Consider the following 25,603-nt stretch of genomic DNA (forward strand, 5'->3'; position numbering starts at 1 on the left):
GAACCACTGTTCAGGAAGTCAGTCCCTAGTGTCTTTGGAAAATGGCAGAGACCGATGAATGCACTATTGGTAGTATTACTAGATGGACACTGCTACATCTATTGGGAGTATTACTACAGGGACACTGCTACATTGTTTGCTGTTTTTGCAGACGTTTAGCTGTGGTCGACCGGGATGGCTAAACGCTGTAATTTGATCTCGTCACTGAGCACCGTTGTGAGAATATTTGAACCCAGCTGGGAGTTTGATTCAGAACGCTCTCTCTATTATCCTGTGCCTGTTGTTTCCATTCCACAATCCTTCAAGGACTGTGGTTTAGGTTTATTTATAAAGCCTGCCTCATAGGTTAGAGTGTAGGAGAGGATTTCCATCAGTCAATGGGGTGATAAATAATAGGCTAGATAGAAAATGATTAAGTCAGGGGTTCCCAAACTTAAAAAAATATTTTTAGTGCTTTTTTTAATCTCACCTCAGGATATCTCTCTTGTTATCTCTGAACCCCAGACAACTATGACAGATGGCAGACCGCTGGTATTTCTTCCCTCCCAACTATTTCTGTGCAGAGTGTGTAATGTGATTCTCCCCTGCCCTGGCAACTCAGGGTGTCCCGGTGTCAGCAAATTGCACCCCGGATCTCAGCGGGGAGAGTTTACCAGAGAGGTTGTTAGATGCCAGATGTCAGCCATTTTCTTCCACATTTCTCGTCTCCAAAGACTTCAAACCGGAGGTCGTTTGTCTGTGTATGTCATTTCTCTCATAGTATTTTCACGTTCTCTGTATACTGAAGGTGTAGTGACTTTCATGTCGAAAGCGAACATGTTCCACACTAAACGCTGTGCTAATTGGCTTTTTTTTTTATACCACATCTTTACATCCAGCACAGCGCTCACAGCTGGGGTTGATACAGTATTTATTTCCACTATATCCTGCAGTATACCCACTGTAGCCATGGAGTCCATGACCTTCCTCTGGGCAAATCCTCCCCCACTTATGTCAGTGTGAAAAGCAGGAAAGGCTTCCTGCTCCAATCCTCACACGATTGGATGCCTGAGAACTCTGAGTCTGAGAGTTAGTGGACCATAACCTCTGAACTTTGTCCTTTTTTCCCCCTAATTAATGTACACTACTCTTTTGCCAAATATCCCCAAGTTTTCCCCTCAATCGTACTGTGCTTTCCTCAGTTGATGTGATGCTAATCCTACTCTGAGTGGAGAGTTGTCTTACAGCACCTAGTTTATCATTAATCAATTGCAGGAGCCCCACAACGTGGACCCATTGAACTTGTATATCATTCATGTAGATTCACTGACCGTGGTTGAGGGGTGGTGCCTGTGACCTCAGATGTTAGTAACATAATCTCGTTGACATTGCATTGTCTCTGTGCTGTCCCGTCCCAGTGGAGAACGAGAGCCACTGTGACTTTGTGAAGCTGCGTGAGATGCTGATCAGGGTAAACATGGAGGATCTGAGGGAGCAGACTCACGCCCGCCACTATGAGCTCTACCGCCGCTGCAAACTGGAGGAGATGGGATTCAAAGATACAGACCCTGACTGTCAGCCGTTCAGGTGAGGCAGCAAGGCTGATCACAGAACACACGATCACTGAAATTAATAGTTTAGTCGTATGTTATAAGAAAGCAGACCAATGAATCCCAGAGTTCAGCATGTAAAGATGCTTTGTGAGTGATTTAAAAACTGTAATTCCTTTGTGAGTTAGTCCAAGCTGTAGTTGGTCTGATATGTAGTAAGCCACTTTGTTTGTCCTGTCCACAGCCTCCAGGAGACCTACGAAGCCAAGAGGAAAGAGTTCATGGGAGACCTGCAGAAGAAGGAGGAGGAGATGAGACAGATGTTTGTCAACAAAGTGAAGGAGACTGAGGCAGAGCTGAAAGAGAAGGAGAGAGAGGTGAGGGTGTGGCTGCTGGCTGGGAAAGAGGAGGAAGGTGGAGGGTGAAAGAAATTAGTTTGCGGTCTTATGGAGGATTCAGTTGTTGCACATACAGTACCTGTCAAGTTTGGACACCTACTCCTTCAAGTGTTTTTCTTAATTTATTGAAGACATCACAACTATGAAATAACACATGGAAATATGTAGTAACCAATAAAGTGTTATTTCATTTTAGATTCTTCAAAGTAGCTACCCTTTGCCTGGATGACAGCTTTGAAAACTCTTGGCATTCTCTCAACCAGCTTTTGGTTTTCTAACAGTCTTGAAGGAGTTCCCACATACGCTGAGCACTTGTTGGCTGCTTTTCCTTCACTCTGCAGTCCAACTCATCCCAAACCATCTCAATTGGGTTGAGGTCATCTGATGCAGCACAATCACTCTCCTTTTTGGTCAAATAGCCCTTATACAACCTGGAGGTGTGTTGGGTCATTGTCCTGTTGAAAATTAAATAATAGTCCTACTAAGCGCAAACCAGATGGGATGGTAGCGGTAGCCATGCTGATTAAGTGTGCCTTGAATTCTAAATAAACCACAGTGTCACCAGCAAAGCACCACCACACCATGACGCCACCACCTCCATGCTTCGCGGTGTGAACTACACATGCGGAGATCATCCGTTCACCTTCTCTGAGTCTCAAAGACACGGCGATTGGAACCTAAAATTTCTAATTTGGACTCATCAGACCAAAGGACAGATTTCCACCGGTCTAATGTCCATTGCTCGTGTTTCATGTCTTTTAGTAGTGGTTAGACAATGAAGGCCTGATTCACGCAGTCTCCTCTGAACAGTTGATGTTGAGATGTGTCTGTTACTTGAACTATTTGAAGCATTTATTTGAGCTGCAATTTATGAGGCTGATAACTCTAATGAACTTATCCTCTGCAGCAGAGGTAACTCTGGGTCTTCTTTTCCTGTGGCGGTCCTCATGAGAGCCAGTTTTATCATAGCGCTTGAAGGTTATAGCAACTGCACTTGAAGAAACTTGAAAGGTTATTGAAATGTTCCGCATTGACAGACCTTCATGTCTTAAAGTTATGATGGACTGTCATTTCTCTTTGCTTATTTGAGCTGTTCTTGCCATAATATGGACTTGGTCTTTTACCAAATAGGGCTATCTTCTGTATACCACCCCTACCTTGTCACAACACAACTGATTGGCTCAAACGCATTAAGAAGGAAAGAAATTCCACAAATTAACTTAACAAGGCACACATGTTAATTGAAATGCATTCCAGGTGACTACCTCATGAAGCTGGGTGAGAGAATGCCAAGAGTATGCAAATCTGTCAAGGCAAAGGGTGGCTACTTTGAAGAATCTCAAATGTAAAATATATTTTGATTTGTTTAACACTTTTTTTTGGTTAATACATGATTCCATATGTGTTATTTCATTGTTGTGGTGTCTACACTATTATTATACAATAGTAAAAATAAAGAAAAACACTTGAATGAGTAGGTGCGTCCAAACGTTTGACTGGTACTGAATGTTGACATTGTAACATTGCATATTTATACCTGTGCTGACCTTTTGATATATATTTGGATTGTAGATAATCAAATTTTATCTCTTGGCCTGACGTCTTCTCTATCTGCCACAATCAGTTGCACAACAAATTTGAGCAGCTGAAGCATATGCACCAGGAGGAGAAGAGGAAGGTGGAGGAGAAGAGGCGGGAACTGGAGGAGGAAATGAACGCCTTCAACCGCAGGAAGGTGGCAGCTGAGACGTTGTCCTTAGCCCAGCCACTCAAGAAGGACAAGAAAAAGTAAGCAAGTTCCTGTCCTCTTCCACTCGCTCTCCCTTTATTCCTCCCAAACCTTACCTTCTCTTACCCTAGGTTTAGCTTCAAAGTCCTTTTGTCCTCCCTTTTTCCTCCAAAGGATTGAATTGAGATCACAGATAGCAGTGGATTGACTTAGAGTTTATACCCTGATCATGAGGGGCCTTCCCCTCCGTCCCCCCAAATTCCATACCAGGGTGTTGTATTTATTGTACACTGAAATAGTTATATGAATATGAGCAGACAGACGTATGGAAAATACCTGACCTTAGCAGCTCCTAGTTGGAGAGAGACAGGTTCTCTGTGAGGCAGTCACAGAAACTTTTTTTTTTAGCTTCTTAAGTCTCCATCTAGTGGATGATATGTGCGTTGGCAGTTATTAGTGAAACCGTTCATCCATTTTGTGGTTAGTCTGACATATTTCATAGTTCCTGAGGTAGTGCTTGGGTTTTCACTACATTAGGGATTGTACGTTATTTATGAGGCATACCTGGGAAAAAAATTGTAACTCTCTGAAATTAAAATGGATGGTCCTTTCCTCAGTAAAATATATTTTTACTCGACCCTCCCTGAGCGCTTGAAAAAATGTGGCACTGTGCACACTTCTGGTCATTTCTGGAGTGCAAACATGTATGTTGTAAAATTTGGGGCAACTTCTATCGCGCGTTTACTATGAACACTGAGGCCGTAGCCTCTTTAATTTTAATTGCATTTTTTTGCTATTGTGCAGATGCCCGTAGGTCGGAGGCGTGACCACTTTAAGCGGGCCAAGTCCAACATAACAGGAACAGCCACAGACATCTCTACAAGGGGTTTCTAAAACGGCTGTCATCAACAGTCTTGTATGACACACTTGAACTCGCCCTACTATCCGAGTACCACCACTACTGCATATGCAGACAAACTGATCCAACCCACGAACCTTATCACACCAACAAGATCTAGGATCCACATTTTTTGTGTGTCTGCCTTGATGTTCATAAAACTCCACGGACCCCCTTGCGCAGTGGAACTTAGAATGATACGTGACCACTGCTATCCATTCAGCACCACGGTTCAAAGGGCGCTCAAAATAACCCTCATCAAGATGTTGCCTACATCTGATAGACCTACTCATCACTTATTATTTTATACAACGGGTGGGATTAATCCAGAATGCTGGTTGGTTAAAACCGCATTCCAGCCAGTGTCTATTCCACAAGCTACCACCGGCTGAATCTATGATGTTAAAATGACTATTTACTCTGTTCCATCGGACTGGCAATCCACTGTCTAGTCAGCCCAGCCAGGCAATTTATAAACGTTATCTCCATTATAAAAAGCATCTAGACATTATCTCTCATTTCTTTTAGACTAACATTTAGTTTAACAGTGGAGATTTGTATAAACCATGCTGTCTGTCTCTGACATTTGCAGCCTTGTTTCAATATTCAAATTCGATCTCCAGCTGTCGCATAGTAATGAACGTGTTGGGATGAGACATCATCAAATCATGAATCAGCATACATTTTCAAGGATATATACAAAGAAATGTCAATAGAAAACAGGTCAAACAAAACTAAGTGCAGCTAGTTTGCAGTCTTTCAAGCTTGTATGAAGTGACTGTTGTTGTTAACTCTTCTGAACAACGGTGTCCTGCGAGAGAGCACATTTTCTATGCCAGGTGAAATTGCGCATCATTAGCTCATTTGTTATGGATGTATCCAAATAAAGAGAGAGACAGGTTCTATGTGAGGCAGTCACATAACCTTTTTTTAGCTTCTGCAGTCTCCATCTAGTGGATAATATGATAACACCGGCCCTCGACGCCAGCGTTAATATATACTCCAAACACCGGCTTCTCGGGCATTATCATTTAAATATTCAATCTGTGGGTACAAACTTTGATCTGAGAAATGATTGTCATTGAATTATTTATTTTGCTCTCACCTAAAAAAGAAAATAACACTACACCACTGCTTCTCGGCTATATAAAGTTGTAGCGCTCCCTTTGAATGTCAGTCAAACCATGAATGGGAACGCCTATCCATTGCAGTGTGTAATGCAGTGTAGCCTAGTTGTTTATATATATATATATATATATATATATATATATATATATATAAAATCTCATCCCAGCAGTGCAAAAACTCGATGTACATTTTCTTAAAAATAGAACTTTGTCCTGTGCTTCTTCCAGCATGCTTGTTATATAGCCTAGGCCATGGATCATTTGATTGAGACCACACTAGGCGCACTTGATATTGCGCACCCAGCAGAGAATCAGGGATGAGGGGCAGCATCGGGCACACATGAGATACTATAATAAGCAACTAATTGTCAAACCCTGAGCATGTGACATTTCATCGATTTACAAATTACATGACCCTCCCCTAGACTAAATAAAAAAAACATATTAAACCCTCCCCCTGACTGAAATTGAAAAGCATGACCCTCCCCCATTTTCCTCCCGGTAACTGTTGTGTACATTTCAATCTCTTCATGACAGTTTTTTTTGTTAGAACTTTACATTTACACTGGCATTTATCATGAGTGGTCTTCAAAATGGAGTTGAAGGGCTCCCTCCCCTGACAGCTCTGATAATTATCACTCATTAATTAATTATTCTGTACTGACATTATAATGATTCTCTGAGGCACAATCCACACATTTTCTGACCTTATTTTTTTTCTTTTTTCTGTCTATTCTCTTTCACCTTCATTATACTTCATCTTCATGAAGTCATACATTTTTCTGAAAGAATGTGAATGTGGAATGTATATGATTTGCATTATTTCACCCCACAGTGTGTCTCCATTCACTTTATTTTGTCATTTGTGGTCATTTTCTTTGTCATTTTCTTTCAGTTAATGTATGGGCCCAGTATGCCAAGCCGACCGTGGATTTGTCTTCCATCATCATAGTGACGTCAACGTTTGTTTTTTGACATTCCTTCATGACATTGTGCACATGGACCAAAGACCCTGATGGGACAGGAGACCGAGAGAGCTAACTTGCTGACAGTGGCCATTCCCTTCTTTAGGATCATTAATGTTATAATTTGGAACATGTTTTTTATACATTTTGTTATTTTTCTAGTTTGAGACTTACTGATGTGTTTTGCTCACCATCACTGATTTATAACAGAAGGCACAACAAATCATGGACTTTCAACTTCACTGTTATTTGGTACTAACTTGTGTTGTTACCTTGTTCTCCCATATTGTCAGTTAATGTAATGTTATTGGATAAGCATTTACTGGTAGTGTAGGTGGACTCGACTCCTCACCAGCCAAACACCATTGTCTTACATCAGGTGGCGTCACTCCTACGTGACATTCAACCGACAGTGTAGACATTTCGTTACGCTATCTGACATAAGACAATGGCCGTACACCTCATAGAGTGGGGTCTGAATTCTGAGCCAAACTAGGCCATACCTTAATCATGCATAGCAATAACGTAACTAAGTACAGTACCTGTATATTTATATTTTTGCAAACCGTTATATGTAGGTACCATCAAGTATACTAGTACTAAATATTAAAAAATATGAAATCAATTCTGGTGCTGTTTTATGTTAATCCAGAAACCTGTATGTGAATATTTTCAGAGCTTACTTGGCTTTATTCAAATGCAGATATGCAAAATGTATATGATAAAGCACAGAATACTGTATGTTGTCTAATTGTGATGTACCGTAAGCCATTGACGTGAGTATGTGAGTGGTGTCCGTCTACACGGCCCATATACAATGCAGCAACTAATAGAGGCCTGGACTCACAATAGAAATGTTTACGTCGAAAGACTAGAAGTACTCGTTCTCATTGAAAATAAATGCAACCATCGCATTGGATGTCTCCCTATCCCATGATTTGATTTTATAAACTTGGGGGTTCGAGCCCTGAAAGCTGTGGCATTTCAGACCGTATACCATGGGTATGACAAAACATTTATTTTTACTGCTCTAATTACGTTTAACCAGTTTATAATGTACAGATGTCGGATCTTAATATGACCCAATTCGTTGTAGGAGGAAAATAATCTTGCAGCGTGAGGATTTGAATGTCTATTTAGAATTGACGCTAGGAGTCAGCTGGTAGCTGTGTTTGTAGTCTACACAATAATTTAGACTGCAGATTCACTGGGTGTCAGTACAAGTAGCCTATGTATGCTACGTGCAAGCTACAGTGTGTCTCGTATGAATTCTTATGTGGATTATAATAAATGGACAATATTTGTAGGGGATAATGTATTCTTCGTTAGGGAAAATCTGTTTCTTTAGATCATTTGTTTTATTCTATGTTCAAGGCAACCAATAGGCAAAATAAATTAATGGTTATTTCAGTTCCTTGCATGAACCAGTGGGTACAGCCGCTGACAATGGCACACATGTGCATGAGTTTGAATCTGGTCCACCAATGCCCTTAATACTTTTGGAGGAACTAGTACTTTTCTAGTTACTCTCTGGAGGAAGTAACTGACTTTACTAAGTTTCAATTGACCAAATCCCTTTCGTTACATACAAAAATATAGAAAACGCAACATTCAACAATTTCTTAGATGTTGCTGCCTTACAGTTCATAAGGAAATAAGTCAAATGAAATAAATTCATTAGGCTCTAATCTATGGATTTCACATGACTGGGCAGGGGTGCACAGACTGGGGAGCCAAGCCCACCAATAAAAAAATAAATCGTTTTTCCGGTGAAGAAACCGGGCGTGGAGGTCCTGAGCTGGCGTGGTTACTCGCAGTTTTGAGGCCAGTTGGACGTACTGCAAAATTCTCTCAAACAACGTTGGGGGGGGGCTTATGGTAGATTATAATTCAATTCTCTGGCAACAGCTCTGCCTGACATTCCTGCAGTCAGCATGCCAATTGCACGCTCCCTCAACTTGAGACATCTGTGGCATTGTGTTGTGTGACACAACTGGACATTTTAGTGGCCTTTTTATTGTCCCCAGCAAGGCGCACCTGTGTAATGATCATGCTGTTTAATCAGCTTTTTGATGCGCCACACCTGTCAGGTGGATGGATTATCTTGGCAAAGGATAAAACGCTCACTAACAGGGATGTAAACCAATTTTGTGCACAAAATCTGAGAGAAATAAGCACTTTGTGTGTATGGAAAATTTCTGGGATCTTATTTCAGTTCATGAAACATGGGACCAGCACTTTACATGTTGCGTTTAAAAAAATATTTGCATGAATTGATGCTATTGGTTCCCCTTTAAATCTGTATAACTATTGAAGTGAAGCAGGTGTCTTCATATTTTTGTTCTTGGGTTCTTAGCCAGACCTTTTAATATTATATTTCTGGAGTAATAACTATTTCTAAGATATTCTACTGTTAATTGTGTTTTGAGGACAAGTACAAATCAAATGGCTACTTAGCTAGCTTTGGCAAACCCAGAATCTGACAAAAAGTTGAATCTCCTGTTTTTAGCTCATATGATCTGTTAGTTAGCCAACTAGCCACCTTGCCATTGGCACAAAGCTTGAATAGATTAATCAGATGTGTGTGGCAGTAGCTATCATATTAGGTTGCCACTAAATAAACTGTCTAAGCTAGCTAGCTGTGTCAACCATGTAAGTAGCTAATGTTAGCTGGATCAACAGGTCAGTTCAGCTCAGCATCCTCCCACGCATTTCTGACTCTTGCTCTCTCAAGAAAAGAAAATACCCCTCAGTGGAAAGGAGATGTTCGGAAGATGAGGATACATTTCATAGCAGGTTAGGAAAAGGCAAAAAAAAATACTTGACCTCAATTTCATTCCATGGTGAAAATGTCTAATTTGCATAGTGGTAACAAATGGTGAAAAAAATCGGTATTGACTGTTGTAACACTTACCTATTCATTATGAGTGAAACATTTTACATCACACTTGGTGTAAATCTTTTTAGTATGCATTCACCATAACATACCTCAAATGATATTGTGAAATGTATTCATTCCAATGTCTGGAGTGCCATTATGAAATTGTGCACATTGATAGATTAAGTCAATACTGAATTATCATAATTGAAACTGTACAGCCTACAGACTTTGTTTAATGTCAGTCTTCATGGGAGAGTACCTGTGCTGGGGGACATCTGTAAGATGGTGCTGTCAGGCTTTAATGATAGTGCAATTGATTTGACATTAATCTAAGTTGTCCTTTTGGTTTGCTTTCACAGTTTACCATGAGGTGTAAAAAATAAAAATAAAAAACTCATGTAACTAGTAGTTTTTATTTATTTTACCTTTATTTAACTAGGCAAGCCAGTTAAGAACAAAGTCTTATTTTCAGTGACGGCCTAGTAACAGTGGGTTAACTGCCTTGTTCAGGGGCAGAACAACAGAGTTTTACCTTGTCAGCTCGGGGATTCGATCCTGCAACCTTTCAGTTACTAGTCCAACGCTCTAACCACTAGTCTACCTGCCGCCCCCTAGTTAAGTTGTTTTCTGACCGGATACTTTTTACTGTTATTTGAGTAGTTTAAGGAGTCAAATTTTACTTGAGAAAATTACAATTAAGTGACAGTACTTTTACTTAAGTACAGATTTTCAGTACTCTACCCACCTCTGAAAATTATACATAGTATAACTATAAAACGTGGGCGAGCAGCCGCATATTAAACACATTGGGCTTATTTTGGCGAGAATGACCCCTCTCACTTCGCCTCTTCCTCTCTGCCTTAGTCCTGCTTGCAACCAAAGTCTTTCAAGTGGAAACGTCTAGGAGCAACAACAGCTCAGTCGCAAAGTGCTAGGCCACACAAGCTCACAGGACAGGACCGCCGAGTGCTGAGGTGTGTAAAAATTGTCTCCTCGGTTTCAACACTCACTGAGTTCCAAACTGCCTCTGGAAGCAATGTCAGTACAAGAACCCATGAAATTTGTTTCCATGGCCGAGCAGCCACACTAAGATCACCATGGTACGTGCTAGGCCTCTTAGATCCAGTGAAGGGAAATCTTAACACTATACAATGACATTCTAGACGATTCTGTTCCAACAAGATCATCAAGGACCTCAGCCACGGCCTATTCACCCAGCTATCATCCAGAAGGCACGGTCAGTACAGGTGCATCAAAGCTTGGATAGAGAGACAGAAAAACAGCTATCTCAAGACCAGACAATTTTTTTCTCTTTTTTTATCCCTTTTTCTCCCCAATTTTGTGGTAGCCAATTGGTAGTTACAGTCTTGTCGCATCACTGTAACTCCCATACGGACTCAGGAGAGGCGAAGGTCAAGAGCCGTGCGTCCTCCGAAACACAACCTAACCAACCTGCACCGCTTCTTGACACAATACCCAATTTACCTGGAAGACAGCCACACCGATGTGTCGGAGGAAACACCGTGCACCTGGCAACCGTGTCAGCGTGCACTGCGCCTGGCCCGCCACAGGAGTCACTAGTGTGCGATGGGACAAGGACATCCCTGCCGGCCAAACCCTCCCCTAACCCGGACGACGCTGGGCCAATTGTGCGCCGCCCCAAGGGTCTCCCGGTCGCGGCCAGCTGCAACAGAGCCTGGACTCGAACCCAGAATCTCTAGTGGCACAGCTAACACTGCAATGCAGTGCCTTAGACCACTCGGGAGGCCGATACCATCAGACTATTAAATAGCCATCATTAGCCGGCCTCCACCCAGGCGGCAGGTAGCCTAGTGGTTAGAGCGTTAACCTTCCGGTTACTGGATTAAATCCCCGAGCTGACCAGGTAAAAATCTGTCGTTCTGCCCCTGAGCAACCCACTGTTCCCCGGGCCCGGAGACGTGGATGTCGATTATGGCAGCCCCCCACACCGCTCTTATTCAGAGGGGTTGGGTTAAATGCGGAAGACACATTTGTTGGACAACTGACTAGGTACCCCCCTTTCCTACCCTGAATTTAGTCACTGTCACTAGCAATGTTTTCGCTTTACGTTTGTTTTAACAGTGGCCATAGGCTACTGTGGCTATTTGATCATAATGTAGGCCTACCAGAGTGGCCTACCATTAAAACCAATGGAGAAAATGCATCCCATAACATTTTAACATGGAAATGGCTGTTCTATCATTCAGCCTACAGTAACAGCCAATGTGTGGTGTTCAATGTAGGCCTACATTCCATGAGACTTTGGAAAAACAATATGCAGGGCTTGACATTAACCTGTTTATCAACTTGTCCTTCATACAAAGTGACAAATGTTTGATGCAAGAAACCAATTTACAAAATAAAATGCATTATTATTCCCTTACCATTATTACAGAGAATCAGAAATTATTCTACCCTCTGCCTATTGACTACTTAGCTTATTTAAGCCTGTCTCAAAATACCGAGTCTTGCGCAATAGAATCCTACCCCGATGCGTTCTTCCTACAACAAAATCTCTTGCATAGTTCGTTTTGTTTCGGTATGTTGCATTGAGAGTGGCTAATATTGCGTTGATTCGATCACAATTGGCACAGTAAATGGAAACGTTGATAGTGTTAACTTCACTCAACTTTCTAGAATTTTCCCTGTTATCTCCATGGGCAAATCTCGAGCTTCTCGCCATGCGCAGATATTTTCTTCTGCTCTGCGCCGCAGTCCCGGGGGAGCTGGGCGGCAGTCTCCTACACGAGACTAAGCTACCTCCGGGTTACTTATCCCTGCTGCCCTGTGTAGATAGACATGGAACACTGGTCACTTGAATAATGTGTACATACTGTTTTAGTACAAAAGCTGAAGAACATACGCACATCCAGGTACGTTCCGCAGGTGCTGGAGTTGTAGGCAAACTCATGGAAAACAGAAAAGAATGCGATGTCACTGAGTACTGCCCCTATATATAGGACCTTCCATCCCCACCTGGGATATGGATGCCTGATGAAGACCTAAGGGTTGAAACGTTGTTAATAAATATCACCTGGGAGCATGAGCAGCAGTGTGCGGTAATTTCCTTTGTTTTACCCATTTCATATGTACAGTGAATTCAGACCCCTTCACTTTTTCCACATTTTGTTATGTTACAGCCTTATTCTAAAATGGATTAAATTGTTTCACCCCCCCCACTCGTCAATCTACACACAATACCCCATAATGACAAAACAAAAACAGGTTTTAGACATTTTTGCAAATGTATTAAAAATAATACTCTCACATTTACAGTTGAAGTTTACATACACCTTAGCCAAATACATTTAAATGCCGTTTTTCACAATTCCTGACATTTAATCCTAGTAAAAATTCCCTGTTTTTAGGTCAGTTAGGATCACCACTTTATTTAAAAAGTGTGAAATGTCAGAATAATAGTAGAGAGAATGATTTATTTCAGGTTTTATTTCTTTCATCACATTCCCAGTGGGTCAGAAGTTTACATACACTCAATTAGTATTTGGTAGCATTGCCTTTAAAATTGTTTAACTTGGGTCAAATGTTTCGGGTAGCCTTCAACAAGCTTCCCACAATAAGTTGGGTGAATGTTGGCGCATTCCTCCTGACAGAGCTGGTGTAACTGAGTCAGGTTTGTAGGCCTCCTTGCTCGCACACACTTTTTCAGTTCTGCCCACAAATTTTCTATAGGATTGAGGTCAGGGCTTTGTGATGGCCACTCCAATACCTTGACTTTGTTGTTCTTAAGCCATTTTGCCACAACTTTGGAAGTATGCTTGGGGTCATTGTCCATTTGCAACCAAGCTTTATCTTCCTGACTGATGTCTTGAGATGTTGCGTCAATATATCCACATAATTTCCCTCCCTCATGATGCCATCTATTTTGTGAAGTGCACCAGTCCCTCCTGCAGCGAAGCACCCCGACAATATGATGCTGCCACCCCCGTGCTTCATGGTTGGGATGGTGTTCTTCAGCTTGCAAGCTTCCCCCTTTTTCCTCCAAACATAACGATGGTCATTATGGCCAAACAGTTCTATTTTTGTTTCATCAGACCAGAGGACATTTCTCCAAAAAGTACGATCTTTGTCCCCATGTGAAGTTGCAAACCGTAGTCTGGCTTTTTTATGGCGGTTTTGGAAGTGGCTTCTTCCTTGCTGAGAGGCCTTTCAGGTTATGTCGATATAGGATATGTGGATATAGATACTTTCATACCCGTTTCCTCCAGTATCTTCACAAGGTCCTTTGCTGTTGTTCTGGGATTGATTTGCACTTTTCGCACCAAAGTACGCTCATCTCTAGGAGACAGAATGCGTCTCCTTCCTGAGCCGTATGACAGCTGCGTGGTCCCATGATGTTTATACTTGCGTACTATTGTTTGTACAGATAAACGTGGTACCTTCAGGCATTTGGAAATTGCTTCCAAGGATGAATCAGACTTGTGGAGGTCTACAAATTATTTTCTGAGGTCTTGGTTGAATTTATTTTGATTTTCCTATGATGTCAAGCAGAGTCACTGAGTTTGAAGGTAGGCCTTGAAATACATCCACAGGTACACCTCCAATAGGCTAATTGACATCGTTTGAGTCAATCAGAAGCTTCTAAAGCCATGACATAATTTTCTGGAATCTTCCAAGCTGTTTTCCAAACTTCTGACCCACTGGAATTGTGATACAGTGAGTTATAAGTGAAATAATCTGTCTGTAAACAATTGTTGCAAAAATTACTTGTGTCATGCACAAAGTAGATGTCCTAACCGACTTGCCAAAACTATAGTTTAACAAGAAAAGTGTGGAGTGGTTGAAAAACTAGTTTTAATGACAACTTAAGTGTCAACCTAAGTGTATGTAAACTTCCGACTTCAACTGTACGTATTCAGACCCTTTACTCAGAATTTTTTTGAAGCACCCTTGGCAGCGATTCTTCTTGGGAATGACTACAAGCTTGGCACACCTGTATTTGGGAAGATTTTCCCATTCTTCTCTGCAGATCCTCTCAAGCTCTGTCAGGTTGGACGGGGAGCGTCGCTGCACAGCTATTTTCATGTCTCTCCAGAGATGTTTGATCGTGTTCAAGTCTGGGCTCTGGCTGGGTCATTCAAGTACATTCACAGACTTGTCCCGAAGCCACTCCTGTGTTGTCTTGGCTGTGTGCTTAGGGTTGTTGTCCAGTTGGAAGGTGAACCTTCGCCCCAGTCTGAGTTCCTGAGCGCTCTGGAGCAGGTTTTCATCAAGGATCTCTCTGTACTTTGCTCCGTTCATCTCTCCCTTGATCCTTACGATTCTCCCAGTCCCTGCCGGTGATCCTGCCACCACCATGCTTCACCGTAGGGATGGTATTGGCCAGGTAATGAGCGGTGCCTGGTTTCCTCCAGACGTGACGCTTGGCATTCAGACCAAAGAGTTTAATCTTGGTTACATCATGATCTGAGTCTTTTAGGTGCCTTTTGGCAAACTCCAAGTGGGCCTTTTACTGAGGAGTGGCTCCCGTCTGGCCACTCTCCCATAAAGGCCTGATTTGGTGGAGTGCTGCAGAGATGGTTGTCCTTCTGACCAAGTCCGATCTCCCCCGATTTGCTCAGTTTGGCCGGGCAGTCAGCTCTAGGAAGAGTCTTGGTGGTTCCAAACTTCTTCCATTTAAGAATGATGGAGGTCACTGTGTTCTTGGGGACCTTCAATGCTGCAGACATTTTTTGGTACCCTTCCCCAGATCTGGGCCTCGACACAATCCTGCCTCTGAGCTCTATGAACAATTTTTTCGACCTCATGGCTTGGTTTATGCTCTGACATGCACTGTCAACTGTGGGACCTTACACAGACAGGTGTGTGCCTGTCCAAATAATGTCTAATCAATTGAATTGACCACAGGTGGACTAAAATCAAGTTGTAGAAACATCTCAAGGATGATCAATGGAAACCAGATGCACCTGAGCTCAATTTTGAGTCCCTCAGAAAAGTGTCTGAATACTTAAGTAAATAAGGTATTTATGTTTTTGAAGGTTTTATACATTTGCAAAAATGTCAAAAACCTGATTTCTCTTGTCATTATGGGGTATTGTGTGTAGGTTGAGGAGGAAAGAATGATAATTGAATCAATTTTAGAATAAAGCTGTAACGTAACTGTGGAAAAAATGAAGGGGTCTGAATAGTTTCTGAATGCCCTGAATATGCTGTATTCTAGTCAAGTCCATCCTATTCAACTATTGCTGTACATACACTATTCTATCCATGTTTTCTTCAGATATACTATATTGTATCCACATACTGTCCATAATGTCTATACATCCCACATACAGTGTATGTATGTACGGTTATTGCTGCATTGTCGGAACTAGAAGCACAAGCATTTCGCTACACTCGCATTAACATCTGCTAACCATGTGTATGTGACAAATAAATTTGATTTTATTTGTATATATATAGATATATATATCTATCCAGTAAAAAGATTGGACACACCTACTCATTCAAGGGTTTTTCTTTATTTTTACTATTTTCTACATTACAGAATAATAGTGAAGACATCAAAACTATGACGTAACACATATGGAATCATGTAGTAACCAAAAAAGTGTAAAATAAATCCAAATACATTTGACATTCTTCAAAGTAGCCACCCTTTGCCTTGATGACAGCTATGCACACTCTTGGCATTCTCTCAACCAGCTTCATTTCAGTTAACAGGTGTGCCTTGTTAAAAGTTAATTTGGGGAATTTCTTTCCTTAATGTGTTTGAGCAAATTAGTTGTTGTGACAAGGTAGGGGTGGGATACAGAAGATAGCCCTATTTGGTATAAGTCCATATTATGGCAAGAACAGCTCAAACAAACAAAGAGAAACGACAAGCCATCATTACTTTAAGACATGAAGTTCAGTCAATGCGGAACATTTCAAGAACTTTGAATGTTTCTTCAAGTGCAGTCACAAAAACCATCAAGCGCTATGATGAAAATGGCTTTCATCAGGACCACCACAGGAAAGGAAGACCCAGAGTTACCTCTGCTGCAGAGGATAAGTTCATTTGAGTTGACTGCTCCTCAGATTGCAGCCCAAATAAATGCTTCACAGAGTTCAAGTAACAGACATATCTCAACATCAACAGTTCAGAGAAGACTGTGTGAATCAGGCCTTCATGGTCAAATTGCTGCAAAGGAACTACTACTAAAGGACACCAATAATAAGGTCTATGCCCAAACAGTTCGAACTTCTAATTTTAAAAATTAATCTCTCCAGAAATAAGTCTCTCACTGTTGCCGCCTGCTACCGACCCCCCTCAGCTCCCAGCTGTGCCCTGGACACCATCTGTGAATTGATCGCTCCCCAGTCTAGCGCAGAGTTTGTTCTGTTAGGTGACCTAAACTGGGATATGCTTAACACCCCGGCAGTCCTACAATCCAAGCTTGATGCCCTCAATCTCACACAAATCATCAAGGAACCCACCAGGTACAACCCTAAATCCGTAAACATTGGCACCCTAATAGACATTATCCTGACCAACCTGCCCTCCAAATACACCTCTGCGTCTTCAATCAAGATCTCAGCGATCACTGGCTCATTGCCTGTATCCGCCACGGGTCCGCGGTCAAACGACCACCCCTCATCACTGTCAAACGCTCCCTAAAACACTTCTGCGAGCAGGCCTTTCTAATCGACCTGGCCCGGGTACCTGGAAGGATAGGACCTCATCCCGTCAGTTGAGGATGCCTGGTCATTCTAAGTGTACTTCCTCACCATATTAGACAAGCATGCTCCGTTCAAAAAATGCAGAACCAAGAACAGATATAGCCCTTGGTTCACTCCAGACCTGACTGCCCTCGACCAGCACAAAAACATCCTGTGGCGAACTGCAATAGCATCGAGAGACCCCCGCGATATGCAACTGTTCAGGGAAGTCAGGAACAATACACGCAGTCAGTCAGGAAAAGCAAAGGCCAGCTTTTTCAAGCAGAAATTCACATCCTGTAGCTCTAACTCCAAAAAGTTCTGGGATACTGTAAAGTCCAGGGAGAACAAGAGCACCTCCCCAGCTGCCCACTGCACTGAGGCTAGGTAACACGGTCACCACCGATAAATCCGTGATAATCGAAGAATTCAACAAGCATTTCTCAATGGCTGGCCATGCCTTCCTCCTGGCGACTCCAACCTTGGCCAACAGCCCCGCCCCCCCCGCTGCTACTCGCCCAAGCCTCCCCAGCTTCTCCTTTACCCAAATCCAGATAGCTGATGTTCTGAAAGAGCTGGAAAACCTGGACCCATACAAATCAGCTGGGCTTGACAATCTGGACCCCCTATTTCGAAACTGTCCGCCGCCATTGTCGCACCCCCTATTACCAGCCTGTTCAACCTCTCCTTCGTAATCATGAGATCCCCAAGGATTGGAAAGCTGCCGCGGTCATCCCCCTCTTCAAAGGGGAGACACCTGGACCCAAACTGTTACAGACCTATATCCATCCTGCCCTTCCTATCTAAGGTCTTCGAAAGCCAAGTCAACAAACAGATCACTGACCATCTCGAATCCCACCGTACCTTCTCGCTGTGCAATCCGGTTCCGAGCCGGTCACGGGTGCACCTCAGCCACGCTCAAGGTACTAAACGACATCATAACCGCCATCGATAAAAGACATTACTGTGCAGCCGTCTTCATCGACCTGGCCAAGGCTTTCGACTCTGTCAATCACCATATTCTTATCGGCAGACTCAGTAGCCTCGGTTTTTCTAATGACTGCCTTGCCTGGTTCACCAACTACTTTGCAGACAGAGTTCAGTGTGTCAAATCGGAGGGGCATGTGTGTCCGGTCCTCTGGCAGTCTCTATGGGGGTACCACAGGGTTCAATTCTCGGGCCGACTCTTTCTCTGTATACACATGATGTTGCTCTTGCTGCGGGCGATTCCCTGATCCACCTCTACGCAGACGACACCATTCTATATACTTCCGGCCCTTCCTTGGCACTGTGCTATCTAACCTCCAAACGAGCTTCAATGCCATACAACACTCCTTCCGTGGCCTCCAACTGCTCTTAAACGCTAGTAAAACCAAATGCATGCTTTTCCAACCGTTCGCTGCCTGCACCCGCACGCCCGACTAGCATCACCACCCTGGACGGTTCCGACCTAGAATATGTGGACATCTATAAGTACCTAGGTGTCTGGCTAGACGCAAACTCTCCTTCCAGACTCATATCAAACATCTCCAATCCAAAATCAAATCAAGAATCGGCTTTCTATTCCGCAACAAAGCCTCCTTCACTCACGCCGCCAAACTTACCCTAGTAAAACTGACTATCCTACCGATCCTCGACTTCGGCGATGTCATCTACAAAATAGCTTCCAACACTCTACTCAGCAAACTGGATGCAGTTTATCACAGTGCCATTCGTTTTGTTACTAAAGCACCTTATACGACCCACCACTGCGACCTGTATGCCCTAGTCGGCTGGCCCTCGCTACATGTTCGTCGTCAGACCCACTGGCTCCAGGTCATCTACAAGGCTATGCTAGGTAAAGTGCCGCCTTATCTCAGTTCACTGGTCACGATGGCTACACCCACCCGCAGCACGCGCTCCAGCAGGTGTATCTCACTGATCATCCCTAAAGCTAAAACCTCATTTGGACGCCTTTCCTTCCAGTTCTCTGCTGCCTGCGACTGGAACGAATTGCAAAAATCTCTGAAGTGGAGACTTTTATCTCCCTCAACAACTTTAAAAATCTGCTATCCGAGCAGCTAACCGATCGCTGCAGCTGTACATAGTCCATCTGTAAACTACCCACCCAATTTACCTACCTCACCCCCATACTGCTTTTATTTATTTACTTTTCTGCTCTTTTGCACACCAGTATCTCTTCTTGCACATGATCATCTGATGATTTATCACTCCAGTGTTAATCTGCAAATTGTAATTATTCGATTTATTGCCTACCTTCATGCCTTTTGCACACATTGTATATAGATTCTCTTTTTTCTACCATGTTATTGACTTGTTATATTGTTTACCTCCATGTGTAACTCTGTGTTGTCTGTTCACACTGCTATGCTTTATCTTGGCCAGGTCGCAGTTGCAAATGAGAACTTGTTCTCAACTAGCCTACCTGGTTAAATAAAGGTGAAATAAAAAAAATAAAAAATAAGAAGAGACTTGCTTGGGCCAAGAAACACGAGCAATGGACATTAGACCAGTGGACATTTTTCCTTTGGTTTGAAGTCCAAATTTGAGATTTTTGGTTCCAACTGCCGTGTCTTTGTGAGACGTGTGTGGGTGAACGGATGACCTCCACATGTGTATTTCCCACCGTAAAACATGGAGGAGGAGGGGTGCGGGGGTGCTTTGCTGGTGACACTGTCTGTGATTTATTTATAAGCGATACGCCATCCCATCTGGTATGGGCTTAGTGGGACTATCATTTGTTTTTCAATAGGACAATGTCCCTACACATCTCCAGGTTGTGTAAGGGCTATTTTACAAAGAAGGAGAGTGATGGAGTGCTGCATAAGTTGACCTGGCCTCCACAATCCCCCGACCTCAACCAAATTGAGATGGTTTGGGATGAGTTGGACCGCAGAGTGAAGGAAAAGCAGCCAACAAGTGCTCAGCAAAAGTGGGAACTCCTTCAAGACTGTTTGAAAAGCATTCCAGGTGAAGCTGGTTGAGAGAATGCCATGTGTGCAAAGCTGTCAGCAAGTAAAAGGGTGGCTACTTAGAAGAATCTCAAATATAAAATATATTTGTGATTTGTTTAACACTTTTTTGGTGACTACATGATTACATATGTGTTATTTCATAGTTTTGATGTCTTCACTATTATTCTACAATGTAGAAAATAGTAAAAAATAAAAACAAACCCTTGAATGAGTAGGTGTTCTAAAACTTTTGACTGGTAGTTTGTGTGAACTCCTTCAAGACTGTTGGAAAAGCATTCCTCGTGAAGCTGGTTGAGAGAATGCCAAGAGTGTGCAAAACTGTAATCAAGGTGAAGGGTGGCTACTTTGAAGAATATAAAATATATTAGTGATGAACACTTTTTTTGTTCCTGCATGATTCCATATGTGTTATTTCATAGTTTTGATGTCTTCACTATTATTCTACATTGTAGAAAATAGTCAACATAAAGGATAACTCTTGAATGAGTTGGTATGTCCAAACTTTTGACTGGTATTGTATTTCTACTACGGACTACTTGCTCCTCTTAATATTTCTATATTTCTTAATTCCATTCTTTTACTTTTTAGATTTTATATTACTGCACTGTTGGAGCAAGGAACACAAGCATTTCGTTACACCTGCAATAACATCTGCTCAACGTTTATGCAACCAATAAAATGTGATTTGATTTGAACTTTGTGGCAACAGTTTGGAGAAGGCCCTTTCCAGTTCCAGCATGACAATGCCCCCGCCGTGCACAATGCGAGGTCCAAACAGAAATGGTTTGTCGATCGGTGTGGAAGAAGTTGACTGGCCTCCACAGAGCCCTGACCTCAACCCTGTCGGACACCTTTGGGAGGAATTAGAATGCCAACTGCGAGCCAGTCCTAATTGCCCAACATCAGTGCCCGACCTCACTAATGCTCTTGTGGCTGAATGGAAGCAAGTTCCTGCAGCAATGTTCCAACATTTAGTGGAAAGCCTTCCCAGAAGAGTCAAGGCTGTTATAGCAGCAAAGGGTGGACCAATGCCATATTAATGCCTATGATTTTGGAATATGTTTGACAAGCACTTGTCCACATACTGTTGGCCATGTAGTGTATGTTAAATCACCCTAAGATAGCGAGCCATGATCTTAAGGACTTTGACTGCCTCTGAATGGAGAACTGCTCATTTTAATTTCCTGATGCATCAGGAAAATGATCTGCAACGAGAGTGATTTAAGTTAAGATCTGGCATCTGTACACTAATTATATAAGTTGTAGACCAATAGAACAAAATGGAGGGAGCCCATTTTAGCCCTACAGTAAAAAGTATAACCCTCTGCTATTCAGAAGTAAACAAGAGTGAAAGAGGAAGTCGCTGTGTGTGTTCTCCCCCACCACATGGTTTACAAAAGGCTTGTACATTGTGGTCTTGAACCAACCCGAAGTAGAACAGAGAGCTGTCATCCATTTACCAGGAACAATTGAAACAGCAGTCTTAATAGAATGTGTATAGAATACATTCTTTTTCCAAAGTGTCTACATAAAACTTTAAGGTTATGATGGGTAGTTAGGGATGGATACATGCTTATTGAAAACTCATAGATCTTGTTATTGTTTCAGTTACAAAGAAGAGATAGTGGTCATGAAATTGAATGTTTGTCATAGCTTTTATTCTGGAGATAACATAACAGTAACATAGCTGCCTTTTCTGACAACCAAAGAGATTATCACTTTTCACGACGGAACATGATTTACGTTATAACTTGACAAAAAAAAATGTATTTCACAGTTGAAAGCACTACAATACTTCAGTTCAATGTGGTAAGAAAAGAGGCACGTTATAACAGTTCCACACATTGAGATGTGACTAGCTTTAAAATGAAAGAATGACATGTCTTTGCAGCACTGTCATTTGTAATCAAAGCATTTTTGTAAAAGTAGCTATAGTGATTAACTTGTTTGAAAGGTCAACAGAACAAACATGTTTTAGTACAACAAAGTAAAAAATATAATTATAAAATGATATGTATATAAAAAGCTCCTCTAAATATCAAAGTGCTGAATAGGTCATGGAAGAGGCAATACCAAGTTCCTGATAAGGTATTCTTGGTCCTCAACAAAGTAAAAACAATCCCCAACACATGCAGACAGGTTCAGTCCAACAGGATATTAGCTCACAGCAGGGTGGAGAGGTGGGCAGGGGGACACATTCTTCTGGTGGGCCTCATGGAGGATATTAGTATCACTGTCCCCGATGACCTCCAGAGCCAACCCCTCGTTGTATAGGCACCTAAAACCATCGTAGAACTTGTCTGTATCTCCCTCCCCCTGGCTTCCCTTTCCACTCCTGGTCTGCCCGAGACCCGGTTTGCCCGCAGGCTCCCAGGACACCTCATCCTGAAGCTTGGTCATCTTGGTGCTGTCAAATATGTACACTGCATTGGCTGGTAGGGAGAACTCCAGGCTGGTGAGGTATTCGTCCACCATCTCCTTGCAGTGGATGAACTCCGTGCTCTGAATCTGGAGCAGAAAAACATACAGTGATTTCCTCAGACATGGCAAACAGGTTTAGTAAAAATAAAAACACCTTATGACAGATGTCGATTGTGTGGGTTCCATTGTTTAACTCAACTGTAATAAAAAATAAGATTGAAATATAGAAAAATGTTATGGATGGCAATGTTCTTCTAACCAGGAACGTACAAATACAAAGACCAAATACAAAAGAAAAGTGAGAAAAAAGGTGTTATTGTGAACTGAAGAAAGATTTATAGTACCTGTCAAAAGTTTGGACACCTACTCATTCCAGGGTTTCTTTATTTTTACTATTTTTCTACATTGTAGAATATAATAATAGTGGTGCTATTAAAGAAATTTCACAAATTAACTTTTTAACAAAGCACACCTGTTAATTGAACTGCATTCCAGGTGACTACCTCATGAAGCTGGTTTTGAGAATGCCAAGAGTGTGCAAAGCTGTCAAGGCAAACGGTGGCTACTTTGAAGAATCTCAAATATATTTTGATTTGTTTAACACTTTTTTTGGTTATTACATGATTCCATATGTTATTTCCTAGTTTTGATGTCTTCACTATTATTCTACAATGTAGAGAATATTACAATCAAAGAAAACCCTGGAATGAGTAGGTGTGCCAACTTTTGACTTGTAATATGGTCCAACATACTTCGCTAATGTTTGAGCACCAACTTGGTTGCATAATTACACTGCAAACACAAAAGCATGACAGCAAACAGCCAAGTGTTTTGAACAGTGTGAGGGGTGGTGATAGCTCCATTGGGAGATGTTGCGTGTCTTACCTGTGCTTTCTTCAGCAGATCGGTGAAGACTGAGAACCAGTCTGGGGTGAGCCTCTCCAACTCCAAGGTAATGATGGCCAAGGCTAGTGTGGAGCCCTTGAACTGTGATAGCTGGTGGCAGGCCATACAGTGCTGCACCTGCCTAGTCCACAATGCCGCTTGGAGGCAAGGCCTCTTCTGAGAATGAGCACCCACAGACGAAAGGTGGGGATGGCCAGAGATCAACAGGGCATGGAACTGCAATAATCACAAAATACAGAAGATGGAGACCATCATTAATACATATCCGCTGTTTCATTCATTCATTCGTCACAATTCATGTCGATCATGGACAACTTTCCACATCTTCTCTTTAACAGCCATTCCCATATTACATTATCTTCTTAGTAATCTGCCCCCTTTCCTTGCCTGAGGTGTGATGCCCTCTTTGCTGTGTGCAGTGCTAGTCTGTCTCCCAGTTGTAAGACTGTTAGTGTAAAACCAACATGGGGGGCTACATTTGTAATGCCCAAACCTTTTTTTTTCTTCTTTGTCACAAAATTGTGAATGCATTTGCATGTCTCCACTCTTTTGCAAATAGTCAGCCATGTTGTTTGAGCAAAGGAAAAAAACTTCAGAATTTCAGGTTGTCGTTTAACAGATCTAGTGGAAATGTTGAAAGAGCCCATCTTTGAATCCACAGCTCAATCATACAACTGTGTTATGGTGGAAAGTATGTGACAATATTCCTGTAGTACCCATTCTTGTTTGAAAGACAATGGAGATATGACCACTATTTCGGTTGCTGAATGCAAAGTACATTTTCAGGAGAATGTAATTGTTGGAAAGTTTATTTGAAAAGTATTAGAGAATTTATTTTTATTTAACTAGATTTTTTTTGTATCATGTTTCTTTTTTTGATTTCTACAATACTTGTATTTTTGTAATAAACCTATTGTGAGCTAGGACAATATGGAATAGTTCTTATGGATTAAACTATAATCTACACACAACTAACTGGTGAGACATTCATCAATCTCTGAAATGTTTCAGTATTCAGAACAATCTTATGTTATAATTAGAGGAAATTTTCACATTGGCTCTGGTGTGAAACAATGAAACTGCCCTAAACGTTTTACTTCACACCAATAGGATTCTGTTCAAGATTGTTGGCCAATGGTTGTGGTCTGCCATGGTAACATTGCAGGGACGTCTACTACTAGACTTGAGGATGAAATATGTCTGTTAATAGTTAGTGTTTGATGCTTATTTGACTTCCAGTTTGTGGTGTGTAGTATAAAGTATGGATCTTTCCAAGATGTCAAACTCCAGTGTGCCATAAACAATCTATACAGCATGGCATTTTTTTTATGACACTAAATATGCATACATGACAGCACGGTACTATTCCAATTAATCACATTTTATTTAACCTTTTTAACTAGGCAAATACTTATTTATGTTAAGATTGTACTTGGAAGTGGGTTAGGATTGGACAAATTATATCTTAAAAGCCTCTCCCCTTGTTAAATAACAGGGTTCTACTTTCTGCTTTACTGCTGGAGGTAAATCAGATAAGTGCCTTGGCTTGATCTATGCTCTAAATTGCACTCAATCACTAAGATTTAGATGACCGCTTGTCAATGGTGTCAGGTGTGGACAGAGACATATCACAGGTGGACACAAGTCAAATCAATGCACAATTTCTAGGACCAATACTCTATCGGGGAGAAGTTAACATTGGCCATCTTTGACAAGATGAAGTGTGTGTTCCCCTGTGCTTTTGTACTGTGTTTGAGCCTGTCAAAGCAGTGAGGACGTGTTAACTGCTACTTACGATGTGAATGAAGTCGATTGGCGTTGCGGTATACAGGTCCCAGTTCAGCTTATCTAGTATGATCCTCTCCATGCGAAGAATCTCCGCTGTTGAAAAGTTGCATCCGCTCTGCACAACAAGGCCCTTGACTGATCCAATCACCTGTTTCAACAGACATCAGCGAGGGAGCTAATAAACATATTGTATTAAACTAGCGTTGTGTTTTATTTTGACTATTAGAAAGAATAAACTTATGTTCAATTATGTTTTGCTAAACTTCCAAGAGATAAAAATCCCACCTCATCCTCCTCATTGATTTT

The 25,603-nt window shown here is 41.8% G+C and overlaps 1 protein-coding gene across 3 annotated transcripts in view; it reads left to right on the top strand.

Moving 5' to 3' along the window:
- LOC111980295 (septin-8-A) overlaps nt 1-23,784 on the top strand; it is a 41,183-nt gene extending 17,399 nt beyond the window's left edge. The window contains exons 7-10 of one of the 3 annotated variants that reach the window (XM_024011015.2): nt 1,398-1,566; nt 1,774-1,906; nt 3,552-3,715; nt 23,507-23,784. In XM_024011015.2, the coding sequence (XP_023866783.1) occupies nt 1,398-1,566; nt 1,774-1,906; nt 3,552-3,715; nt 23,507-23,669 (629 nt within the window). In that variant the 3' untranslated portion in view covers nt 23,670-23,784. Of the gene's footprint in view, nt 1-1,397; nt 1,567-1,773; nt 1,907-3,551; nt 3,716-6,576; nt 6,920-23,503 lie in introns of those variants that run through there. The other 2 variants (XM_024011014.2, XM_024011016.2) reach the window with 2 other exon arrangements.
- Nucleotides 23,785-25,603: the final 1,819 nt, after the last annotated feature.

Source organism: Salvelinus sp. IW2-2015, linkage group LG20, assembly GCF_002910315.2.
Source record: "Salvelinus sp. IW2-2015 linkage group LG20, ASM291031v2, whole genome shotgun sequence".
In the NCBI taxonomy this organism is placed as follows: Eukaryota; Metazoa; Chordata; class Actinopteri; order Salmoniformes; family Salmonidae; genus Salvelinus; species Salvelinus sp. IW2-2015.